This window comes from Rhamphochromis longiceps, linkage group LG12 (assembly GCF_057381845.1).
Source record: "Rhamphochromis longiceps isolate RC_006_pf linkage group LG12, R_longiceps_female_GT1.1, whole genome shotgun sequence".
Taxonomy (NCBI): domain Eukaryota; kingdom Metazoa; phylum Chordata; class Actinopteri; order Cichliformes; family Cichlidae; genus Rhamphochromis; species Rhamphochromis longiceps.
In genome coordinates, this window is record NC_140568.1 from 18,416,365 (window position 1) to 18,438,850 (window position 22,486).

The window sequence follows — 22,486 nt, forward strand, 5'->3', positions numbered from 1 at the left end:
GGAGAGAGATGAAGGCAGCATGAATGCGAATTGTGCATCTCTCTGACATGTGGGTCGACGTGAAGCAGATTGGACTAAATGCTGCCGCTCATAACGATTCATATCAGCAGCCTTGTTTTCGGCTCACTCGAGACATCTAAATTCATGGAGTCTATTTCTCAACTTTTTCAAGCATGTTGTGGCACTGAAATGTCAAGTTAGAACATAAAGAGCTATTTTACAAAACGTAGTGCTGTATGGGCAAACTGGAGAAAAGAAAAAAAAAACATTACCACTAAATTGTACTAAGAAAAATGCTATGCAGGAAAATAGTTTCCATCATCCTTAGCAAAACATTTGAGATTGAATTAAGCCGCTTTAATATGGAGGGCTACACTTGTCATTTAAATGTGGTCATTTTTGTTTCATTACATTTTGGCCGTACACCGTCAAATTTGGGCAAAAAGGGAAAAATGAAAAATGCTGGAAATCCACTGCAACTGAGGGCAGTGTCTGTGCAATACAGTCAGACTATTACAGAGGAGAAAAGCTGTTTGACAGGTGGGTGGAAAGAAAGGGGGGGACGAAAAGCCTCAGGAGCAAGAGAAGCGCATGACCTCTCCATTCTGCTACAGCTGTGAGCTCGCACCTCTGTGCTTTATGGAAATAGGGATTGACGAAGATACGAGAGTCACCAAAAACAGGGAGTCTTCAGTAATGTCAAGCATGTACGGGCATGCAGGATCAATAAGTCCTGATCTCAAATTGATAAAAACGCCCGTCCTCCGGGGTTAAACTCTACAGATCTATCTGTACTAAGGATGCTCTGCAGAACACATAGCCCTGCGCTTTGTTCTTTACTCTGGAGTTTGAATCTATTTGCTACATGAGGAGGAGTAAATCTGTCGGAAGCAACGACTGCCCAAAATCTACTTTTAACTACAGTGGGCCTCATTTTAGCCTTGATGGAGAAGCTTCTGTTTTCTTATGGTGAACCCAAACAACGATCTTTCTCTAACTGGAGGACATATACAATGCTGGACATGAGACAGCAGCTGCTACTGAATGGAGAATCCAAACAAAGTGTAGCCACAAACATGTTTGGGGTTCACTCTGGTACAATAGCCTAGAAATCGGAGTGCTTTCCAGCGCTGGTATTTTCCAGAGAACAAAGAACGCTGGCTCCAGCAGGGGAGAGAGGCCAGCAAAATATTTCCAAGGCGTTCAGAAACATTTCAAAATCACATTATAACCATCATAACATTATAACAGCTGCTGTAATGCTGACCGGTAATAAAATGGTTTGAAAGCGGATCATGCAGCACTGGAAGGCTCTAATTTGTGTTCCATGGTGATACTAGGAGCTCATGAGTAACTCATTGTGAGCAACAATTGAACTGATAAAACTAAATAATTAGAAGAAAATGAGGTGAGCACATAGAGGATTTCCATGCACAGAGGATCTCCATGCGGCTGCTTTGCTGACTGGAGCTGATGAAGTTATCAAAGTGAACAGAGCAGGATGCACGCTCACGACCGTTTTAACAACCTTTGACTGTCTTGATTGATCTGAGTGAATCCACGTGCTCACATGCTGACAGCCATATGTGTTACCATGGTCACTGAATGATTTGTATTAATATATGTATCATTTATAAAAGAGGTTAAGGACACTTCCTGAGCAGTTTATAATCAGCAGCTATTGAATTTATGGTAATGCCACATAAAATCATGTCGATGGCCTGCGTGATAATGGATCAGAAACAAACCTCAGTAGGACAGGACTTTCACACATTTAGATCACAATTTTAGACATAGCTGTGTCTTATGTTGCTGTTTACTTCTGTTATTATTCATTCTTTTGCTAGAATGTATAGCCAATTACATGCAATGACTTTATTCACAATCAAGCATTGAAAACACATCAAATGGGAACATGTACTGTTTCAAGGAAAATAGTAGCTTAGTTTGAATTTGATGGAAGCAACAGATCTCTAAAAAGAAATGGGCCAGTGCAAAAAGAGTAAGTAGTACTAAAAAGAATCAGCTGGAGGGACGTTTTGAACTAATTAGGATAATTGGCAACAGGTCAGTAATGTGATTAGAGAATTTAGAGAGTTAGAGTCAAAAATAAAGATGAGCAGATGTTCATCAATTCCCCCAAAATTGTGTCTACAAAATTGTGAAGATTTTGAATATCTCATCATTTACAGTGCATAATATCATGAAAAATCCAGGGAATCTGGAGAAAACTCTGTGCAAGAGACAAGGCTAAAATTCAATATTGGATGCCTGTGATCTTCGAGCCCTCGGGGGCACTGCATTAAAAACAGCATGATCCTGGCATGGAAATCACTGCATGGGCTCAGGAACACTTCCAGAGATCACAGTCTGTGAACATAGTTCACCGTGTCATCTACAAGGCGGCAGGTTAAAGCTCTTTCGTGCAAAGAAGTCGTGTGTGAACATGATCCAGAAATGTCTTCTCTGGGCCAAAGCTCATTTAAAGTGGACTGAGGTAAAGTGGAAACGTGTCCTGTGGTCAGACAAATAGAAATTTGACTCTTTTTTCTTTCTTTTTTTTTTTTGCATAAGATGAACACCACTTCTCCTGCATTAAAGAGGAGAGGGAGCATCCGACTTTTTATCAGCCCTCACTACAAATGCCTGCATTGCTAAAGGTATGAAAGTGCACTAGTGCCTATGGAGCTTTAGAGCAACAGATTTACAAACCAGATGGCGTCTTTTTCAGGGAAGACCTTGCATATTTCACCAAGACAATGCTAAAGCTCATACTGCAGCTATTACAGCAGCATGGCTTTGTAGGAGAAGAGTCCAGGAACTCACCTACCTGCAGTCCAGACATTTCACCAACTGTAAACATTTAGCACATGATGAAATAAGGAAAACAGCAAGCAGCATCCAGGACTGTTGAGTACCTAAAGTCCTACATCAGAAAACATGTAGGGGATGCTACATGATGGCCTCAACTATTTTCCATTCTTGTCACTTTAAACTTGTATTTAGGAAAGGATTGTGGTTTGGGCGTAAAACACACTCCGTCAAAGGCACAAACAATGGACATCTGGTGATCTTTCAACCTTTTTTGTCATAATACAACATTTTTAGCCGTCTACCAAAGTAGATGCGTTTAAATGAACTAGCAAATAGGTTTTCTGTGCATGGACACAAACTGGCTGTACAAAATCAGCTCAACATTTTCAGAAAGTGGACAAGGAGATAACATTGTTCAGCTTTCCTTCTTTAAATTGGCTCATTTGACAAAACTGAATTAGTTCCATTAATTGCATTCAGTTCGTTGGCTGATTGGCATAAATGATGGCTTCACTTTAGAAACCAAGTTCCACTGGCTCTAAATATTCTTCTCATAATCTCTCCCATCTACCTACGTTACAACAGAATTGAATTTTTATGTCAATGTGTCGTTCACAAGTTAATTTGATTGCTGAATTTATTGGCATGGAAAAACTGGCTCATCTCCAAGGAAACTGGCTAATTACGCTTTTTCCCAGTTTATTGCCTTTATTTTGTTTTCCAGCACATGGCCTTGCAGTTTCAGCCTATATAATTTTATAAAAGTATAAGTTCTTTCTGTCAGTTTGTCTTCCTACTTTAAGTTTGGCTTGTTTACTTTTCGCTGTATGGAGAAACATAGCTGGGAAAGGATGTTGGTAAAAAAAAAACACGGTACAAAAACATGGAGTAAGGTACCTGGGGAATGTCGAACTGAAAGAAAAGAAATCCAGAAATCAGCTGAGGTATGTTTAAATTCTGTTCACTCGGAGCACACGTAATCCCAACAGGAATATCTGCCCCACATCCTGCATTGTGTAGACAGCGTTGTTTTTTCGTTTCTGTGAATGACCAAAATTAACTACAATTTTGCCCAGCATGGAGTAAATTTTTTTTTTTTGGTTAATGTTTGACTGCTGTCTGCCTACACAAATCCAGAAAGCATTTTAAATTTAGAGTGCTGAAACAGCCCGCTGATCAGAGTGTATTATATCCCTTTTAGATAAGGCAAGTAAAAATATTCTGCCGGAACAAAGGGCTGACCCATTTGTTTGATTTGAAAAGAAGCATTGGCAGCCAGAGTGAAAACGGAGAGATGAATCCCTCCGCTCCCTCCACCTGTTCACAATACATGTCAAAGCAGATTATACGGCAGCAAATATTTAAACATCTCCATAGCATTTAACATCAATATTACACACGAAATGAAATCTGACACATTTCATTCCTTGAGTCAATTTGTTCCATGTGCTCCAACAGCTGTGCGCTTCGGCAAAATTTCATATGAGTTTGATCAAAAGTTTGATTTGTTTAATAAGGCTGGTTCTTGCTCCCCTGCTCTATACAGACATGCTACGCCCACTCTAGCAGTGTGCTGATACACCTTATGTAAGAGATGTATCTGTGTGTGTTTATATACGTGTGGGTCTGAAAAGTGAAGCAAAGCAGAGGTGCTTTAAACTAGCATTCTTTCCCATGGCCAGCAGGAGGTAGCAGTCTATGAGAAAATCGTTCCATTTCATTCATGACCTCAGTATCATCATCATCATCATTTATTTATTTATATAGCACTTTAAAAACACACCTGGTAGACCAAAGTGCTGTACAGTACTAATATGCACATAGTAATAAAACCAGACATAGCAATAAAGTTAAAAAACAATAAAAATATCAGTTACCCACAGAGTTAAAAGCCAGGGAATAAAAGTAGGTTTTTAATAAAGACTTAAAAACTGGCACTGATGCAGCCTGTCTAATATGGAGAGGAAGGTTATTCCAAAGCATCGGCGCGGCAACAGAGAACGCTCGGTCTCCTCTAAGTTTCAGCCGTGACTTTGGGACCGAAAGCAGCAACTGCTCAGCTGACCGAAGGGAACGAGTGGGGACGTGGGGCTTCAACAAGTCAGACAAATAAACAGGTGCCAGACCACTTAGAGATTTAAAAGCCAATAAAAGGACTTTAAAACGGATCCTGAATTCAATTGGAAGCCAGTGTAAAGAGGCCAAAATCGGAGTGATGTGATCAAATTTTCTTCTGCCAGTTAAAAATCGTGCCGCAGCATTTTGCACTAATTGCAAGTGTGACAAAGTGCCCTGCCCAACCCCTGTTAAAAGAGAATTACAATAATCTAAATGTGAGGTAATAAAGGCATGAATAACGCTTTCCAAGTCACGCTTGGAAAGAAAGGGCTTAACCTTTGATAAACGTCTGAGGTGATAAAATGCTAATTTTACCACCCCGTTTACATGGTCATCAAAGGTGAGTGCAGAATCAATTTTAACTCCGAGATTTGTGATCGAACTCTTTAGTTGGGAAGTCAAAGCTGCAAGATCAACATCCAGAGTATGAGAAGAACGATTTGGGCCAAATAAAATTGCTTCAGTCTTCCGATCATTAAAATTTAAAACGTTTTTTGCCATCCATGCTTTGACATCAGTAAGGCAGTCAAGCAGAGGTCCAGTTGGGAGACTATCAGAATGACTAAAAGGTAAGTAGAGCTGGCAGTCATCTGCGTATAGATGGAATGGCACTTTATGCTTTCGGAAAATCGCGCCAAGAGGCAAGAGGTACAATGAAAACAATAACGCCCCAAGAATAGATCCCTGTGGCACACCCCAAAGCAGAGGGGCCACAGAGGATGAAGCCGACCCCAACTTAACACAAAAGGTCCTATTTAAAAGATAGGACTTTAACCACAAAAGTGCCGAACCAGAAATTCCCACACAGTGCTGTAGGCGGGAGATCAGCAAATCGTGATCCACAGTGTCAAATGCAGCTGTCATGTCCAACAAGACCAGCACTGCATATTTACCACGGTCTGTCGCTATCAGGATGTCATTCATAACTTTTACGAGGGCTGTCTCCGTGCTGTGGAATGGCTTAAAGCCGGACTGAAAGATTTCTGACAATTTAGAGTCATTCAAGTAGTCTATCAACTGAGTATAAACAATTCTTTCCAGAATCTTACTAAGAAAGGGAAGCTTAGAGATGGGTCTAAAATTTGATATGACTGAACTGTCTAAGCCTGGTTTCTTAAGTAAAGGATGTATGACTGCATGCTTAAATTCCCTAGGTACTTGACCAGACAAAAGACTAGTATTAATAATGTTCAGAATATGTGGTCCGATGATAGGATATACCTTTTTAAGAAAACGGGGAGGAACAACGTCATTTGGAGAGCCACACGGTTTAGCATTCAACACAAGTTTCTCTAAATCAGATAAAACAATTGGTAGAAAAGCAGAGAACAGACTTGAGCAAGAACCATGCATGGCTGGGTCAGCAATAGGTAGAGTCTCAAACTAGCAACCTTATCCACAAAATAATTAAGAAACTTATTGCACATAACCGCAGAAGAGTGCAAAAGAATATAGCCTTCCGGATTAAGTACAGAATTTATAGTGTTATATAGAACATGAGGGTTATGCGAGCTGGCAGCAATAAGTTGAGAAAAATAGGAGTGCTTGGCAGCCTTTACTGCTCTCTGATAGACTTTCCAGCTAGTCTTAAGAGCTTCCATAGAGACGCACAGCCTATCTTTTTTCCACTGTCTTTCACATCTTCTACATTCTTTTCTAGCGGCTCTGGTAAAATCAGTTAGCCAAGGACTAGCCTTTGGCTTGCATTGTCTGAATATAAAAGGAGCGACAGCGTCGAGGACAGATTTACAAGCAGAATCCAAACAAGAAACTAATCCATCTGAGGTGGACAACTCAGGAGGATAAGAAATAAATTGGTCAAACAATATGGAAAACCGCTCGGCAGTATCTGAGCCAAAAGCACGATAACATCGAGCAGGTACAGCAAGCTTAAGAACAGGATTAAAAAGAACAATATCACATAAAATAGGCATATGGTCAGAGAACACCGCATCCTCGACAAGTAAACACTTTTTCAATGGGTTTTAAAGTCTTACTGAATCTAGTGTGATGTTACTTTTGTTTCTTCCATTTGGACAGAAATAGATAATAAATGAGACTGTTCTTTAGTCTGTGGCTAACCTGTGATTAACAAGTTAGCTTGCTCTGTCTTTTTATCCTTGGGTAGGTCCACCCTTTGCTTGGGAAGTCACGTTTCAAAGAACCAAAACAACCAATGGTTAAAAGTGCTTAATTTCCATCTTTAGAAGGGCCCCTAATAGGTCAAATGACATTCCTGTTTTTTTAGTGAAACTTTTATGTTGGGTTGCAATTAAAATGTAAATAAAATGCAGATATCCCTCCTCATGATGGCTTGCATTAAGTCCAGATACCATAACTTTTCTTATGTTTGAACTCTGCATTTAATCAATACTTATTATTAATCTCTGGTTCACCTCCACAGTGTGTCTTTTACCCTGCTGTCCTTCCCTCATCCACAGTCGGTGGCAGCAGATAGCTACTCCACCTTGAGCCTGGTTCTGCCAGAGGTTTCTTCCTGTTAAAAGGACATTTTCCCTTCCCACTGTTACCAAGTGCTTGCTCAAACTGGGTTCTTTAATTTACAATATAAAGCACCTTGAGGCAACTGCTGTTGTGATTTGGCGCTTCAGCATAAATTTATTTGAATTATTTTGTTTATCTTTTGGACCTACAGGTTGTATGATCTTATTGTAGTCCTAATTATTTAACAATTTCTATCTAATAGAATCTATCTTACTTATTTGTACTTAGATATTACTTAGTATGTAGTGTGTGGCAGCTCATGCTTTGCACAGCACACTGAAATGTGTTGTATGAATAAAGTTTGACTTGCTTGCTAGGGAGCGTGTCTTCATACCTTAACCCTGCTAATTAATTTTAATGACTCTTGGATCTTGTTCTTTTTTTTTGTTTTCACTAACTAGCTTTGGCTAAAAACTGCGTACATATATGCATTAAACGCAACAGTAACTCAGGCGGTAAACACGACAAACCTACCTGCTGAACATCAGCACAGCCACTGTGAGTGTTCTGATATTTATATTTCACTATAAGTGAGGAAGATGGCAGAAGTGTGGCATCATTTTCAGTTTGTGCTGACTGACACACCGTGTCCCATCAGACAGAGTGAGAACATACTGGTATGCTGTAGCTACACGATGTAGAGGTTTTAGTTTCTGGGAAAACACTATTTTTGAGGTAGACGTGAACGTTACATCAAAATTCTTCTGAGGAGAAATGATGAAAGAAACTGTAGTGTCACTCTACAGAGAAGCGTGGAGATACAAATTGCAGTCCAACAACTTACAAGGGCAAGCACTAATGTGCCTAGTCAACATTTCATCATTTCATTCTCTTTTAAATATCACTTTCAAATTCTTTTCAAGGGAATCAAAGTGACACAGAAGGCAGAACTACAGCGTCTCCGTCAAACTGTCTTAATAGCTCTAATTAAATGAATCATAATAAAATGAAGGGCTAAACACGCAGTAACTGCTTCAAGCTGCGATGAAAAATTAACGTGGCTGCTGTGACCATAAAACGGCATAAAATGTTATGTCTAATATTTTCATGTTATATTATTCATTCTCTCTGCGGTGCCCGACTTTTCATAAAGTGCTAGATAAGCTGTCAAATCCTATTAAAGCAGAAGTGTCGCTGACTGAGTGAGGAGAAGCTTAAACTGAGGGAATCCAGGGCGTGTGATTGCTGATTGATAGATACGCCATGATAATAGGACACTCGATATGGGATTCAGATTTTTTGAGAAGTTATTAGAAGTTTACTGATATGTGCAAATACTTTTTTTTTCTTTGAAAAGAGACACTGATCTGGACTCCTTGGGAATTCAAGTAGTTCTTTTGTTCCTCAACTCTGACTCAGACTGAAGACTTGATGGAAAAATCCACCCTTGGATAGACTTACACTGATATGTATCATCAATCTGTAATGTTTTGTGGATGCCAGAAGCGCAGATCTGATGTAAATTGTCTTTCGGGTACCGAACTTCCCTCAAATTGCCACATCTGCTTTGACATCAGCTAGTGATTTCCTGCATTTCCCTGTATGCCTTTTGACGAGCGCCAGGGAGTTGAGGGTCAGGTTGCTTGATTCAGCTGCAGTAGGTAGGTGGAGAGTAAAAATAAAAATAATAAAAAACAAGACATGACTTGTCATGACGCTGCATTGCATTGTGGTCTATTGAGGCGGCTGTCAACTGGAGAAATTGGTTTCTCTGCTTCTTCTAAAATGAATTTCTCTTTTATGATGGATTGTTGAATGCCTGTGTAAAATTGTGGGCCAATCTTTCACAGTGTCTGACACCAAAACTAGATGTACCCCCCTGGAGTTATAGCAATGTGGAAACATTGAAGCACATGAAAGAGTTCAAACAAAATGAGTCCTGAAAAGAAAAGTACATTCCTCAATACCAGAGTATTACACCTACTTTAGGAAGTAAATCCTTCAAGGCGTTTGTATTAATTGCTCAGATAAGGCTGAAAAGAGACACAGCCTTCGGTTTATTAGGCTGGCCTTGCAAGAAAAATGATTGTCCTCTGATGAAACACCGGAGCATGACTACAGCCGAGGCACCAAAACAACATTGTGCTACTGATCGGTGCTGTTAATAGACACAGGATTACAACTGGTTTACACTGAGAACAAATGTGTAAATGGTGTGCGAAGAGGTTTGCTGGATCATGAAGCATGTAAGCAGCTAGTGGATGGGACTGATAACACTGGAAGAAACGAATACTAGGTAAATTACAGAAATGCTTTAGCTTCGTTTTGCTAGCAAAAGCTGACAGCTAACAAGCTAAGCTAAGATGACGAGCATAGTAAACACTTTCACGCACAGTTAGACTCAAATTGACTAAGAAATCAATTTTAACTAAAGCAGCTAATGCTACACCTCATAATAAACCCAGATAGCTGAACTATGTTGATCACATCCAGATGAAATTGACCGTGTCAGAACAAAAACACTCGGACAGAGCGCCTGATTAAGTAATTTTTCAGACACAGAGATGTTTTTGAGGAGGATTTATCTGCCACACCTGTACTGAATATGAATCAACAGACAGCAGCCAGTTAGCACTCTTACAATGACAGAACTGCACAGTGTGAATCCTTCTTGGTAAATGGACTGGTTGTTATAAAGCGCTTTTTTACTCCAACTGAGCACTCAAAGTGCTTTTCTACAACTTGCCTCATTCACCCATTCATACTAGCACTTTTTTTTCTATGTAAGTGCTTTCTATGTAACATTCACACCATTGGAGAGAGCAACTTGAGGTTAGCGTCTTGCCCAATTAGTAGGTGACCGGCTCTACCTCCTGAGCCACAGCCTCCCCAGGATGAAAGTCTGGAATGGGTGTTGGCTGTACAGTGAGGCAAGTCGTCTAATCCAGAGCTGTGCCATTTTATTCAACATCATAATATCACGGCAAAGGTGACCTTTGATCTTGTGGACAGGAAATGCCTTTTTTTTTAATTCTGTTAGATATTTGATGAAAAATGAGTTCACAATTAGCATATTTTGTAGACAAAAACATTGTTTTGTTGGGTCACAGTTACCTTTCACCACCCAATTCTAAACAGATCACCCTCGAGTCCAACAGGACGTTTGTTCCAAATTTAAAGAAACCCTCAAGGTGTTCAAGAGAATGACACAGACGGATGAGCCACAAATGCAATGCCTCAGCTGTAGCCAGCAAGGAAGCGTAAAGAATAACCCAGCACACAACACTCAAAGACAGAAGGACACAGCTCGGGCTTATGCGTGGGGTACAAGTGAAGTACAAAGAAAGCAACAACAACAAAAAAAAAGAAATGACAAATTATGTTATTCTGTCAGTAAGACTTTAGCTGAGAAAGAGCTTTGCTCACAAGAAATTGACTCTGCTGTTATTTTATTACAGGAATTTGTTATTTTGGGTGGGTGAGGTAGCAACACAGTGGCGTACAAGATACTGTATCTTAGAGAAACACACACAAAAACACACAGTAGGCTGTATATTAGAACATGTATAGCAGCATCCACTATGTAACAGCATGAATTTAACACAAAAATCGTGAATAATTTAAAAAAAAGAATGTGAAATTGTTTATTTGAAACATTCATTTGGTCAACAACAGCGTGAGCATTAAAAAAAAGACAAAGTACATTAAATTGATATAAGAGGCGCGGCCTTAGGGAGCATCAACAGGAGCCTGTTTTTCCTCCTCCGCCACCCACCAACTCTTCACACAGACTGATCTTTCACCTTTTTCCTGCCCTGCAGGTTTTGCTGTTGAAGAATTTTAATCAGAGTTGCAATAATGGATTTTTTCTTTCCAGAGAAGAGAGGGGAAATATGTTAGAAATGATGTTAAGATTTAGTAATATTCTTTTTCCAACCAATTACTCGTTTATATTTTGGGCTCCCCCATGAATCTCAAAAGCAGAGGAGGAGGCGCAAGATCCTCTGCCTCCATGGAAAGAGACTCCTCTGATCAAAACATACTTCTAATTAATCACTACTTAATGGAAAAAATGGTCTTGAACAAAAAAAAAAAAAGAAGAAGTTTAATATCGCATTAAATATTCATCATGGTTTGTGTGTGGCTCCAGGAGGGGAGGACCACTGGAGATTGTGTGATGGGGAGGGATGAATTAGTCTGATTTATCTCTGTGGTCTTTTCATTTACTCCCAAATTAGTTTGTGCAAAAAAAGGGGGGCTTCTAATTCCATTTCAAAACTTCCCATTCTTTGTTTCATTACAACATACGTCTCAGTCATGCCAAAGTAGTACCAAATCAACCAATTTGCTCACACAAGACATTTTATCTTAGGGTTATCATGTAATATCAAGTGCATATCACAATTTAACTGTGTGCATATCACAATTAATGATGTTGTCAATCAGCGCTGGCCTCAATTAAAAATGAAGGTGTGAAGGTCAACAAAATGATGGCTTTCATTTAGTTTTCCTCGGCAGAACGATGCGGGCTCAGAGGAGACTCCCACTTCTCTGGCTTTAAAGCTTTTGCAGGGATCTTTAATGATTAGCCAGAGACACAAACAGCAGTTCGTCGCATGTGTTCTGTAAATAAGTACATCTAACCCAGAGTGAAATTCAATATTGTCTGTGTTGGAGCGTGGAGGAGGAACATCATATTTTCCGCTTGTGCCAGCTTAAGCTATTAGCTGGCTGAGACATGTGCTATTAGCACATCATAATGAGAGTAATAAAATCACGAAAACATCAATCGGATGAAAGAAGAGATGCTAAGATTAATTATGAAACAACACAACTGCCGTATTCATTTTAACAGTCCATGTTAGACTGCAAGCTATTATTACACAGATCTCACGTTGCCTCGACTTGCTGCTAAGTATTCTTCTTTTTTTTTTTGTAATGTATTCCACCTCCTCACCCGAGCAGACATCACACCTCCAAGAGGAACATCTGTCAAAAGTCTGAATCATACATATCGCAGAGTATGTTTATTTGGAGATCTCACCCCACACACACAGCAGCCTGAGAGGTGCTTTACTAAAGATAAGTCTGAGGTCTGATTATGTGCATTTTTGCTAATGAATCCCACTGCAACATTGTAACTCGGCTTGAAATCACAACCTTGACTGGAACGAGGTGGGATATGCTGCATATTTGAGGCTGGTATGAAGTCTCTAAGTAAATGCAGAATGAGGTACGTTTGCAGCTAACAGTGAAGTAAGAACGGGTTCGTTTGAGAAATGCTTTTAACGTTTTAGGCAGACATTTGTTTTGATGATGGCTTGGTTTAGCATAAACACTGAGTATTATTTGTTGGGACTCTACGTTTGTCAAGCATCCAGAGTTTGGAAATATATGTATATGTAAATATGTAGTCTGGTATAGTCTTTTTAGCAAAAGAAAAATTAAAAATGATCTGTATTTACTTTGTTTCATTTATAGATATCTGACACCTTACCTTCTTTGCTATAATGATTGTAGTGTATCTATATAAGTCTGTATGTACTCTCACCTTAACAGGTGGGCCAATCTGAACAAAAGTTTGCACAAACATTGCCATACATAGATTATTTACCATTATTAACATCTATATTTTCATCTATATTATAAATTCTTGGGTTTTTTTTATATCTACATTGTAGAAACAAACAGAAAACATCAAATATATGAAGCAAGATATATGGAATTATGTTACAAAGAAAAAATTGATAAATAACTCTAAAGATTTTTATATTGTAGATTCACAGCTGTGCCTTGTCAGGGTTCATTTGTGGATTTTCTTACCTTCTTAATGGTTGGGACCATTAGTTGTGTTGTGCAGAAGTCAGGCTGGTACACAGCTGACAGCCCTATTTGACAACTGTTAGATTTCCTATTATGGCAAGAACCAATCAGCTAAGTAAAGAGAAGCGAGAGTCCATCATTACTTTAAGGACTGAAGGTCAGTCAGTCTAAAACTTTGAATGTGTTCCCAAGTGCAGTTGCAAAAACCATCAAGCACTACGACAAAACTGTCTCACATGAGAACCGCCCCAGGAAAGGAAGACTAAGAGTCACCTCTGCTGCCGAGGATAAATTCATCCGAGTCACCAGCCTCAGAAAGTTAACAGCACCTCAGATTAGAGGCCAGATAAATGCCACACAGAATTCCAGTAGCAGACACATCTCGCAGCAGGACCCGACGGCATCCCAGGTCGTATCCTCAGAGACTGCACATACCAGCTAGCTCCTGTGTTCACTGAGATATTCAACATCTCTTTATCTCAGTCGGTCATCCCCACATGCTTTAAAGAGTCCATCATTGTTCCTGTCCTGAAGAAACCCCACCCTGCTTCTCTCAATGACTATCGCCCTGTAGCCCTCACCTCAGTAGTGATGAAGTGCTTTGAACGCCTGGTCAGAGACTTCATCATTTCTTCACTACCAGACACACTGGACCCACTACAGTTCGCTTACCGTCCAAATCGTTCCACAGACGATGCCATCTCTCATCTCCTCCACACATCACTCACTCACTTGGACACTAGAAGGGGGAATTATGTTAAAATGCTCTTCATAGACTACAGCTCTGCATTTAATACCATAATTCCCTCCACCTCACCACCAAGCTGGAGCATCTGGGACTCAGCTCATCTATGTGTCAGTGGATCTCCAACTTCCTAACTGGCAGACCACAGGCAGTAAGGATGGGCGGGCGGACATGTCTCAGCCTCCACCACTCTCAGCACTGGAGCCCCCCAGGGGTGTGTTCTGAGCCCCCTGCTGTACTCTTTGTACACATATGACCATGTGGCCACTACCAGCTCCACCACCATCATCAAGTTTGCTGACGACACCGTTGTGGTGGGCCTGATCTCTGATAACAACGAGACGGCCTACCTGAAGGAGATTAGGAATCTGGAGAACTGGTGCCAGAGGAACAACCTCCTTCTAAACGTCAGTAAGACAAAGGAGCTGATAGTGGACTTCAGCACTAAGCAGGAGAGGAACTACCAGACCCCCCGTCATCAACGAGTGCCCAGTGGAGAGAGCGGACAGCTTCAAATACCTCGGAGTTCACATCACGCAGGACCTGTCATGGTCCTGTCACATCAACACCGTGGTGAAAAAGGCCCGTCGGCGTCTCTACCACCTCAGACGCTTGAGAGACTTCCAACTGCCCTCCAAGGTGCTCAGGAACTTTTACTCGTGCACCATAGAGAGCATCCTGGCGGGAAACATCTTAACCTGGTTCGGGAACAGCACCATGCAGGACAGATGAGCTCTACAGAGGGTTGTGCGGTCAGCTGAGCGCACCATCCGCTCCAAGCTCCCTGACCTGCACTCAATCTACAGCAGGCGGTGCTGGACCAAGGCCAGGAAGATCGTGAAGGACCTCAGCCATCCCAACAACGGACTGTTCTCTCTGTTGAGGTCAGGAAAGCGATTCCGCTCCCTGAAGACCAACACAGAGAGACTGAGGAGGAGCTTCTTCCCGCAGGCGATACGGTCTCTCAATCACACCACCACACAGTACATTAAATGAGAAGGTTTGGTTGATCTGGAATAGCTCTGACTAGTACTTTATATTACTGTAACTTTTATTGTTTACTGATTACTGTTACTGTAATCACATTATATTTTTCGTAACACAGTAATGTCATGCATTGCATAGCAGCCAGAGCCTGACCTTCAGCAGGTAACAAAGGCAGTGAGGGGCAGTCAAGCTTGTAGGATTGAAGCCTGTGCGTGTTCCTATAGTAGAATGTCAGTGGAGCTTTCTTTAAAGTCTCTCTTTGAGCTGGTTTTCAACTTTTCTTTGTGTTGTCGGCTTTGTGTTCAAATGCTGAAACATTGAAAGAAAGGTCGTATGTATGTCCTCATTAGGAAAGAGATTTGTGTCAGTGTGTGGGACTGTAGCCTAAGGGTTATATTGTTAACTAGTGATTATGTGACAGTGTATTTCAGACCATCTTATGGAGTAACATGAAAGTAAAGTAATGAGAAGTGTAACACTTTTTTTTTTCGCCGGGGAGTAATTAAGTAAGGTAAAGCATTACTTTTTAAGAAAAAACACTGGTGTTTAGTTCCAGCTTGATTTTAGGAGAGTATTAAATGTAACAAAGATTAAAAGCCACTGTACCCTTTTTCATCCTGAGCTCACACTGCACAGTCCTAACAGCCTTCAATAATAAAGTAGGGCTGCCTGTACGCAGCCTGAAAGGGTAGAAGCATGATAGAGAAAGTCTACATCTGCTTGCTAACCTTATTGCTTTAAGCACAGCGAAACTACAAGTGACTCAGACTATGACAGAAACAATGTTCGGAGATCATTCTGAAATATGAAAATGAAAGCGTATGCAGCGGTACCATCCATATTATGAAGCTCCCTGATGTCAAGTATCCTTTAAACATGAAAATATTTGTATTCTGTTGTGTTTCAATGCAATTAATTTGTCTTATCTTAGCAATAAAAATATTTTTAAAAAATTTAAAAACCCTATGTATTTTTATAGAATTATATGTAATTATATTCCTTATATGCACACGAGATAAACATGCAATGTGTATATGTATACAGTATTAAAATGTAACACCTCAAATCTGCTTAATATTCTTGATCATACACAGAAGTCTTTCTTTCTTTTTTTAACATCACCACAGGCCACTGAAAAATTATGTTGTATAATAGCCATTACAGCCAATTCACTTAATAGTCTGTTTCTTCCTGCATTTTGCTGCAGTTGAGTTTTAATGGAGCTGACTGGAGTCCATTTTTCACAAAATCATCAGGTATGATAAAAGCGAAGCAGTGTACTTCTGTGTGTCCGTGGATCATTGCCACCCAGTCTTGCAGGTACAGTAATTTTCAATTCTACCAAACAAGAAGACAACTGAGCAAAATAAAAATTAATGGCATAAAGAGACTTTTTTTTAAGGAAAAGACCCCCCCCAAAACACATTTCATTTGCTATACTGCACGTGCCTTATTTTTCAGTGTTGTATTGTGTTGTCTATTGTGTGAGAGGTTTAGATCAGTGTGCACAGTCGGGTGTGCACTCACTGATGTAAACCCTCAAAGTTCTTTATCCCTTAGGATTATAATAATGTATGCATTGATTACTCACTAAATATGGCCTGATCTTCATCTAAATCACAATTATAAACAAACACAATTTGACTAAACTAATAACGCACAAAATCAAAGTCTTTAAGGAACACATTCGGGAATAATTCACTAGAAACAATAAGTAACCTCGTTATTAATGACTCCTCCACTTCCATTAAGGAGATTGGATTTGAAGTGTGGGTTGTGGAGGTTCCTATCTCTAAAAATATGGCCATTCTAAGACTGCTTACTGACAAAGTCTGCACTGAAGACAGACTGGTTGGTGTGAGCTGTTCCTCGATCACAACAACTTTCAGTGGATCTTAGAAGAAGCATTATAAAGATGCACGAAGCCGTTAAAAGGTTACAAAACCAATTCTAAAGACCTGGGTGGTCATCAATCCACAGACAGACAAATTGTCTAGATAATGGAGGAAAGTCAGGACTTTTGTGGCTCTCGCTAAGGGTCCTGCAAAGATCACAGCAAGAGCACAACATGCAATCCTGAAAGATGTGAAAAGAGATCTAAGGTTAAAAGCAAAGCACCTGCAGAATTGTTTACAAGTGGCAAGGTCTTTATTCATGTGTCCACTATAGGAAAAACACTGAATAAGAATGAAACACACCACAGAATGAAACCACTGATCTACAAAGCTGTAGTTTGTTACACACTTTTTGTTGTCTGGACAAATAACACAAAAGTTGAAACTTTTTTTGGCTGCATGTGTGATTGTATGGATCAACAAAATTAAGGATTTTTAAAGAAGACGCTGTAAAATTAAGACACTGTGTCCCCAAGTACGCATGACTTGAATAGGGCCGTGTAATCAGATGAACTGAAACAGTTTTTAAAACAGGTGGAATCACCCAACGTCATCCTCACTGTGGAGCAGCTCTCATCAGCATTAATCACAAAGGTCTAATGGAACTTGTTATTGCTAAATGAACCTCTGCACACTCACTTTTTCACCCAACACTGTAGAGGATTTTTCTGTGTGTTCAATAAAGACAGGAAAAGCGTTCCAGTCATATTAGTTAAGTAGTCAAATTTCATTTGTCTGTAACTGTGACTTAGATGAAGTGAACACCTTATTTCATGACTAATCAATGCAGGAATCCAAAGGATTTCTTGCACCTGTAGTTTGCTAAGTGATGTGTTAAAAAAAATGACACACACTTTTTTTTTACTGGTCCATTTTACTGATGTCTGTAGCCTTTATTTGGAAACAAATACCAAAGACTGTCAAAACTCTCTTCACTTGACGGCAGCCAGCCTTCTGTGCATTTACGCAGAGATGAAGTGCAAGCTGCCATCTTGGCAAGTAGAGACAGTGTATGTTTATCATCCATCATGCTTGATACTTATTTCTGACATTTCGAAGGCCAGGCTCGTATTATGGTGTCCACAAATTAAACAAATGTTTGCTGAACAAAATGCGCCCCCAGATACAGAGTTCGTCCCAGGAAAACACTGATTAGGTCCACAGGAGCCATTAGTTTTTAATATAACCAGGAGGGGGACACTCTAACTGCAAATGCGAGGAAAGGAAAAAGGAACAACTTCATGCATGAATGAAGCTTGTGCTGGCCTCGAACGCATCAGAATGTTGACAAACCCTGCCAGCTGGAAAATTAGTTGATTTTTAAAAGTAATTATTTAGGCTTGTCTTTTGGACAACAGTGGTGTCAGTCCGTCGCACCGGCAAGTTCTTTTTCCTCACTTCACTCGCCTTTTTCACAGGCCACATTAATTATCTCTGAGCAGGATCTCCTCACCTTATTAAGGCTTGCAGATTCCACCCTAGTACAAGAATTGCCTTTGGCTGAGACGGTGGGATTCTCACCATAATATTTTCTGAAATAACTTTGCAGGGGATTATCTGTGGGTGGACAGCTACCACTGCAGCTGCTCTATGAGCTCAGAAGTGGATAGCATACAAGGAAGAGAGAGGGTTTTTATTTATTTTTTTAAATTTTTAAATAGTGTGCCACAGGAAGACCACAGAATCGCACGGTTCAAAGTGTTCATCAAAATTCACAGCCTGCGAGTTCAGTTCGCAGTGTCGAAGCCAACCTGCTGAGCTGTGCTGGAGTAAATCTATAGAAACAAATTAACTCCACGTCTGTTGGTCTGGGCATGTGCAGAAGATAACAGGCTTCAATTACAAAGCTCTTTCTCCTAATTGAAAATGCAGCTAATAGCTTAAGTGCTTGCTATCTGGAATAGCTAAAATAATGTGCGGGGAGTGCAGCGGATTCTGGCGTTTACAATACACTCCTGAGAAGAAGGTTTGAGCCCTCGGGCAGCCTTTTACAGCATCTCTCCCACGTTCATCTCACTTGCCACTTTGCACTCTGTGGCTCTTAATAAAAACTGAAAAATGAATTCTCGTGTGTCAGAAGAGACTTTGCCTGCACTGTGATGCAAATAGCCCAAGACACTATTGATGAGCACGATGGCAGCAACGTTCATAGCTAATGCACACGACGATCTAGTGGGCACATTTTTACAGCAACTTAAACAAGCACGACAAACCTGCAGGTGGTTTCACAGGTGTCCGGCTCTAGCATGTGTTCTTACATTGCATTGCTGTGTTTGGCATGAAATGTAACACGCACAGAGGTAACAAAAAAATGGAAAAGAAAAAAAATCCCATTACATTTTTAACAACTCATGCTGCTCCCTTGAGCTGTAGAGGGCAAGGAATAACAAAGCTGAGGGAAGTCTCGGCTCCTTACCTCTGATGGGCTATTAGTTATTCCAGCTAGCAGAAGCCCCATTAGGTCTGCCATTTAATGCTCCCACGCCACATTCGCACATGAAAGCTACAAGATTGATAAGCCGACCATCTCACCTCCAGCTTCCCTTGCGCTTGAGAAATGCTCTGCCACAGATAATCTGACAAAGAGCTGATTTAGCTACCCGCGCACCTTGTACCAAGTGACATTTCTGAAAACAATGAAACATATGTGTGCGGGCCTTTTTACAGTGACTTGAGTAAAGGGCACAGCAAGAACCTAACTGGTGCTACAGCACAATCCACTGACATGAAACATCTTATAAAATGCTTTACATGGTGTATGTAGAGTATAGAAAATGAGCTGTGCTGCAGCGAGATAAAACTTTGTCTCTGAGCTGCGCTGACACAGACAACGGAGAAGAAAGATGTCTCCCGTACTAAACAGCATGTCTGGTTATTCTGACAAAAAGGTGCTCGCAAAGATTCCAGCGACTCCACATCTTTCCCAGCACAACATGTTCTGTTAATCACACTTAACCACACTGCCAAATGAAAAAGAAGAAAAAAGAAAAGCTGCTGGACAAAAGAAGACAGATACAGAGCATTTGGAGAGAAAATAAAGAATACATGGGCAAAAAAAGTGCCTAATTAAACACGAGCAAATTGATTAGCCTTTCTGTCTCGATCCCTTAGTGCCACGCAGGGGGCTCACAATCTGTCACGTGGAGGAAGTCTGGTTTTAGTGCAAGAATTTTAAAGCCAATTCCATGAGTAAAAGTTTCACAGGAGTAAACAGTTTCTTTATAATGCTGAGATTAAACAAAAGTAGCATAATGCAGTCCCCTCCTGCAGCGTTACACAAAAACCAGGAAAAATGCAAGCCCAAATGCATAATTTATCTTTTATTTGGCTGCAGGCCTTCATAGTGTTCCCCAGCCTGTGGTGACTGTTTGAACTTTGTAAGTTAAACTAATGAGGAAAAAAACCTAAGCACACAATTGCTAAAGGCTAGGGGGGAAAAAAGCAAAGAAAATGAGATTTACAATCAGCTGGTGTGATTGTAAATATTGGCACACTTCAGACATTCGCAAACAAACATCAAGACTCACACGATTTGCACGTTTGCCGCTACAGCTGTGGCAGCAAGCACACAGGATAGGAGAGGACCATCTGCACAGTGACTTGATCCAATCGGTTTACACCGGTTCGTTCAGGACGGCAAGCAGTTTTGGGAAAATAAAAAGTCTGAGAATACACAGATTCATCAATGAGATGTTTTGTGTCAGGAGTGAAAGATGGAGCCACTTTGCGTGTAATGCATCTTACTGTAAGTTACCAATGAGGAGGAGCTGCCGCTGCACTTGCAGCTAATGGGTATCATATTTTAGCAATAATATTGCATGACTCAAAACAACAGCTGGGTAATCGAATGGAACTGAACAAACCCAGCATAATGCAAAACAAGTCACCATGCACTGCCCTTTGCGTCCTTATCCTATTACAGACAGAAGCAGAGGAGAAAACAATTTTTTTTCACCCTGCAGATCATTAGAAAATTTACCTCTTATGCCTCGCAGTGGAAATGGATTTTTGGAGGGCAACGGTCATACCTCACATTCCCTGGAGCCTGAGATGGTGTATGTGTAAGGTCCTGTCCCATTAACCAGCACATCCATAGTCTCTGAGTGTGAAGGCTTGTAGTCCACATAGTACTCTTGCAGTGGTGAATTAAAGGAGCGCTCGGTCTCCCGTGCCTTTTTCTGGCGCTTCTTAACCGCAGAGCGCTGCTGAAGCTGTTTGATGCTGCTGGGATAGCGCTTCCACGACACATAGATAACCAGCAGAATTATAGCCACAGATAAGAAGAGGGCCACGCTACCGGCTATGATCTTGTGGAAGGACACATACTCGGTGTCTGGTAATGGGATAGTGGGGGAGGCCTCGGAAGGAGTTGGAGAGGCTGTCCTGTTCCAGGTTAGCTTTTTATCCACCGCAGACTGCGTGGGGAGAGGTTTCAGCTCAGGCTGAAACGCCGTTGTGAGGGGCAATGTCGTTGAGGGGATAGGGGTCGGAGTTGCAGTACAGATGTTGTAGGTCTCCACCACATCTGTAACTTTCTCTCCTTGTGCCTCCTTAGGGCTGGTACATATCATTGTAAACTCCTTGTTACCCTTGAAGGCTTTGAGCCAGGACACCAGAGGGCAAACGTTGGGGTTACAGTACCACAAATTACCGGCCAAACTGATGGTTGTGAGGGAGATCCAAGCATCCACTGTCTGCTGAGAGACATTAGTGAGCTTGTTGGAGTCCAGGTTGAGAGTCTGAAGGTTAGGCAGGCATTGAAATGTGCTTGGATCCAACACTTGGAGCTCATTTCCTGAGAGGTCCAACTTCTGCAAGGAAGTCCACATCCATGGCAGGCCCTGCGTTAGCAGTTTGATGCGGTTCCACTGCAGATAGAGAGCCCGCAGGTTAGTCAGGCGAGGGAAATGAGCGAAATTTATCTTAGAAAACTGGTTGTGCTCCAAATGGAGCTCGATGAGCTTCAGGAGTCCCGCAAAGGCATTACGTGTGAGGCTTCTCAACCTGTTGTAGCCAATATCGAGGAACTCCAGGTTACGGCAGTCGAGGAAAACGCGCATCGGGACTGTTTTTAGGGAGTTTGACCTCAAGTGTAAACTGAGTAGCTTCCGTAAACCCCAGAACTGATTAGGCTGGAGGACCTGCAGTTTGTTGTAGGAAAGGTCTAGGTTACGCAAATTCGGGACGTCGTGGAAAGTGTTGTTTTTCAGCTGCGTGATCTTATTGGAGCTGAGAATCAGTTCTTTGAGCCTCCTTATCCCGTGGAAAGCCTGGCCATCCACGGCATTGATGTAGTTGTGGTCAAGATAGAGCCAAACTAGTTGACTGAGGCCCGCAAACTGGTGGGCTCTAAGGCTCACCAGGCTGTTATAACGCAAAGACAGGCCCTGTGTGCCGACAGACACGTTGTTTGGCACGTCACGGAAGGCATTGGACTCGCAGTATATTATTTTCCCATCACATCGACAGCTCTGGGGGCAGGGACGCTCACGGATGCCGCTTGGAACAGCAAGCAGCCAGGAGGGCACCACCACAGTGAACACAAGCCATCTGAAAAGCACAAAAAGTCCTGCAGACACACAGGAAAGTGAGAGGTTTATGAGTACAGAACATGTATCACACAGAACCATGTAGACTACACGGACTAGAAGGGAATAAA

General features: G+C 41.2%; 1 protein-coding gene across 1 annotated transcript in view; it reads right to left on the reverse strand.

Moving 5' to 3' along the window:
• Nucleotides 1–22,486, reverse strand: part of LOC146657150 (leucine-rich repeat transmembrane neuronal protein 4) — a 58,255-nt gene that overhangs the window by 34,835 nt on the left and 934 nt on the right. The window contains exon 2 of the mRNA XM_085425001.1: nt 20,807–22,396. Coding sequence (XP_085281127.1) covers nt 20,850–22,396 — 1,547 coding nt within the window. The 3' untranslated portion in view covers nt 20,807–20,849. The remainder of the gene's footprint in view (nt 1–20,806; nt 22,397–22,486) is intronic.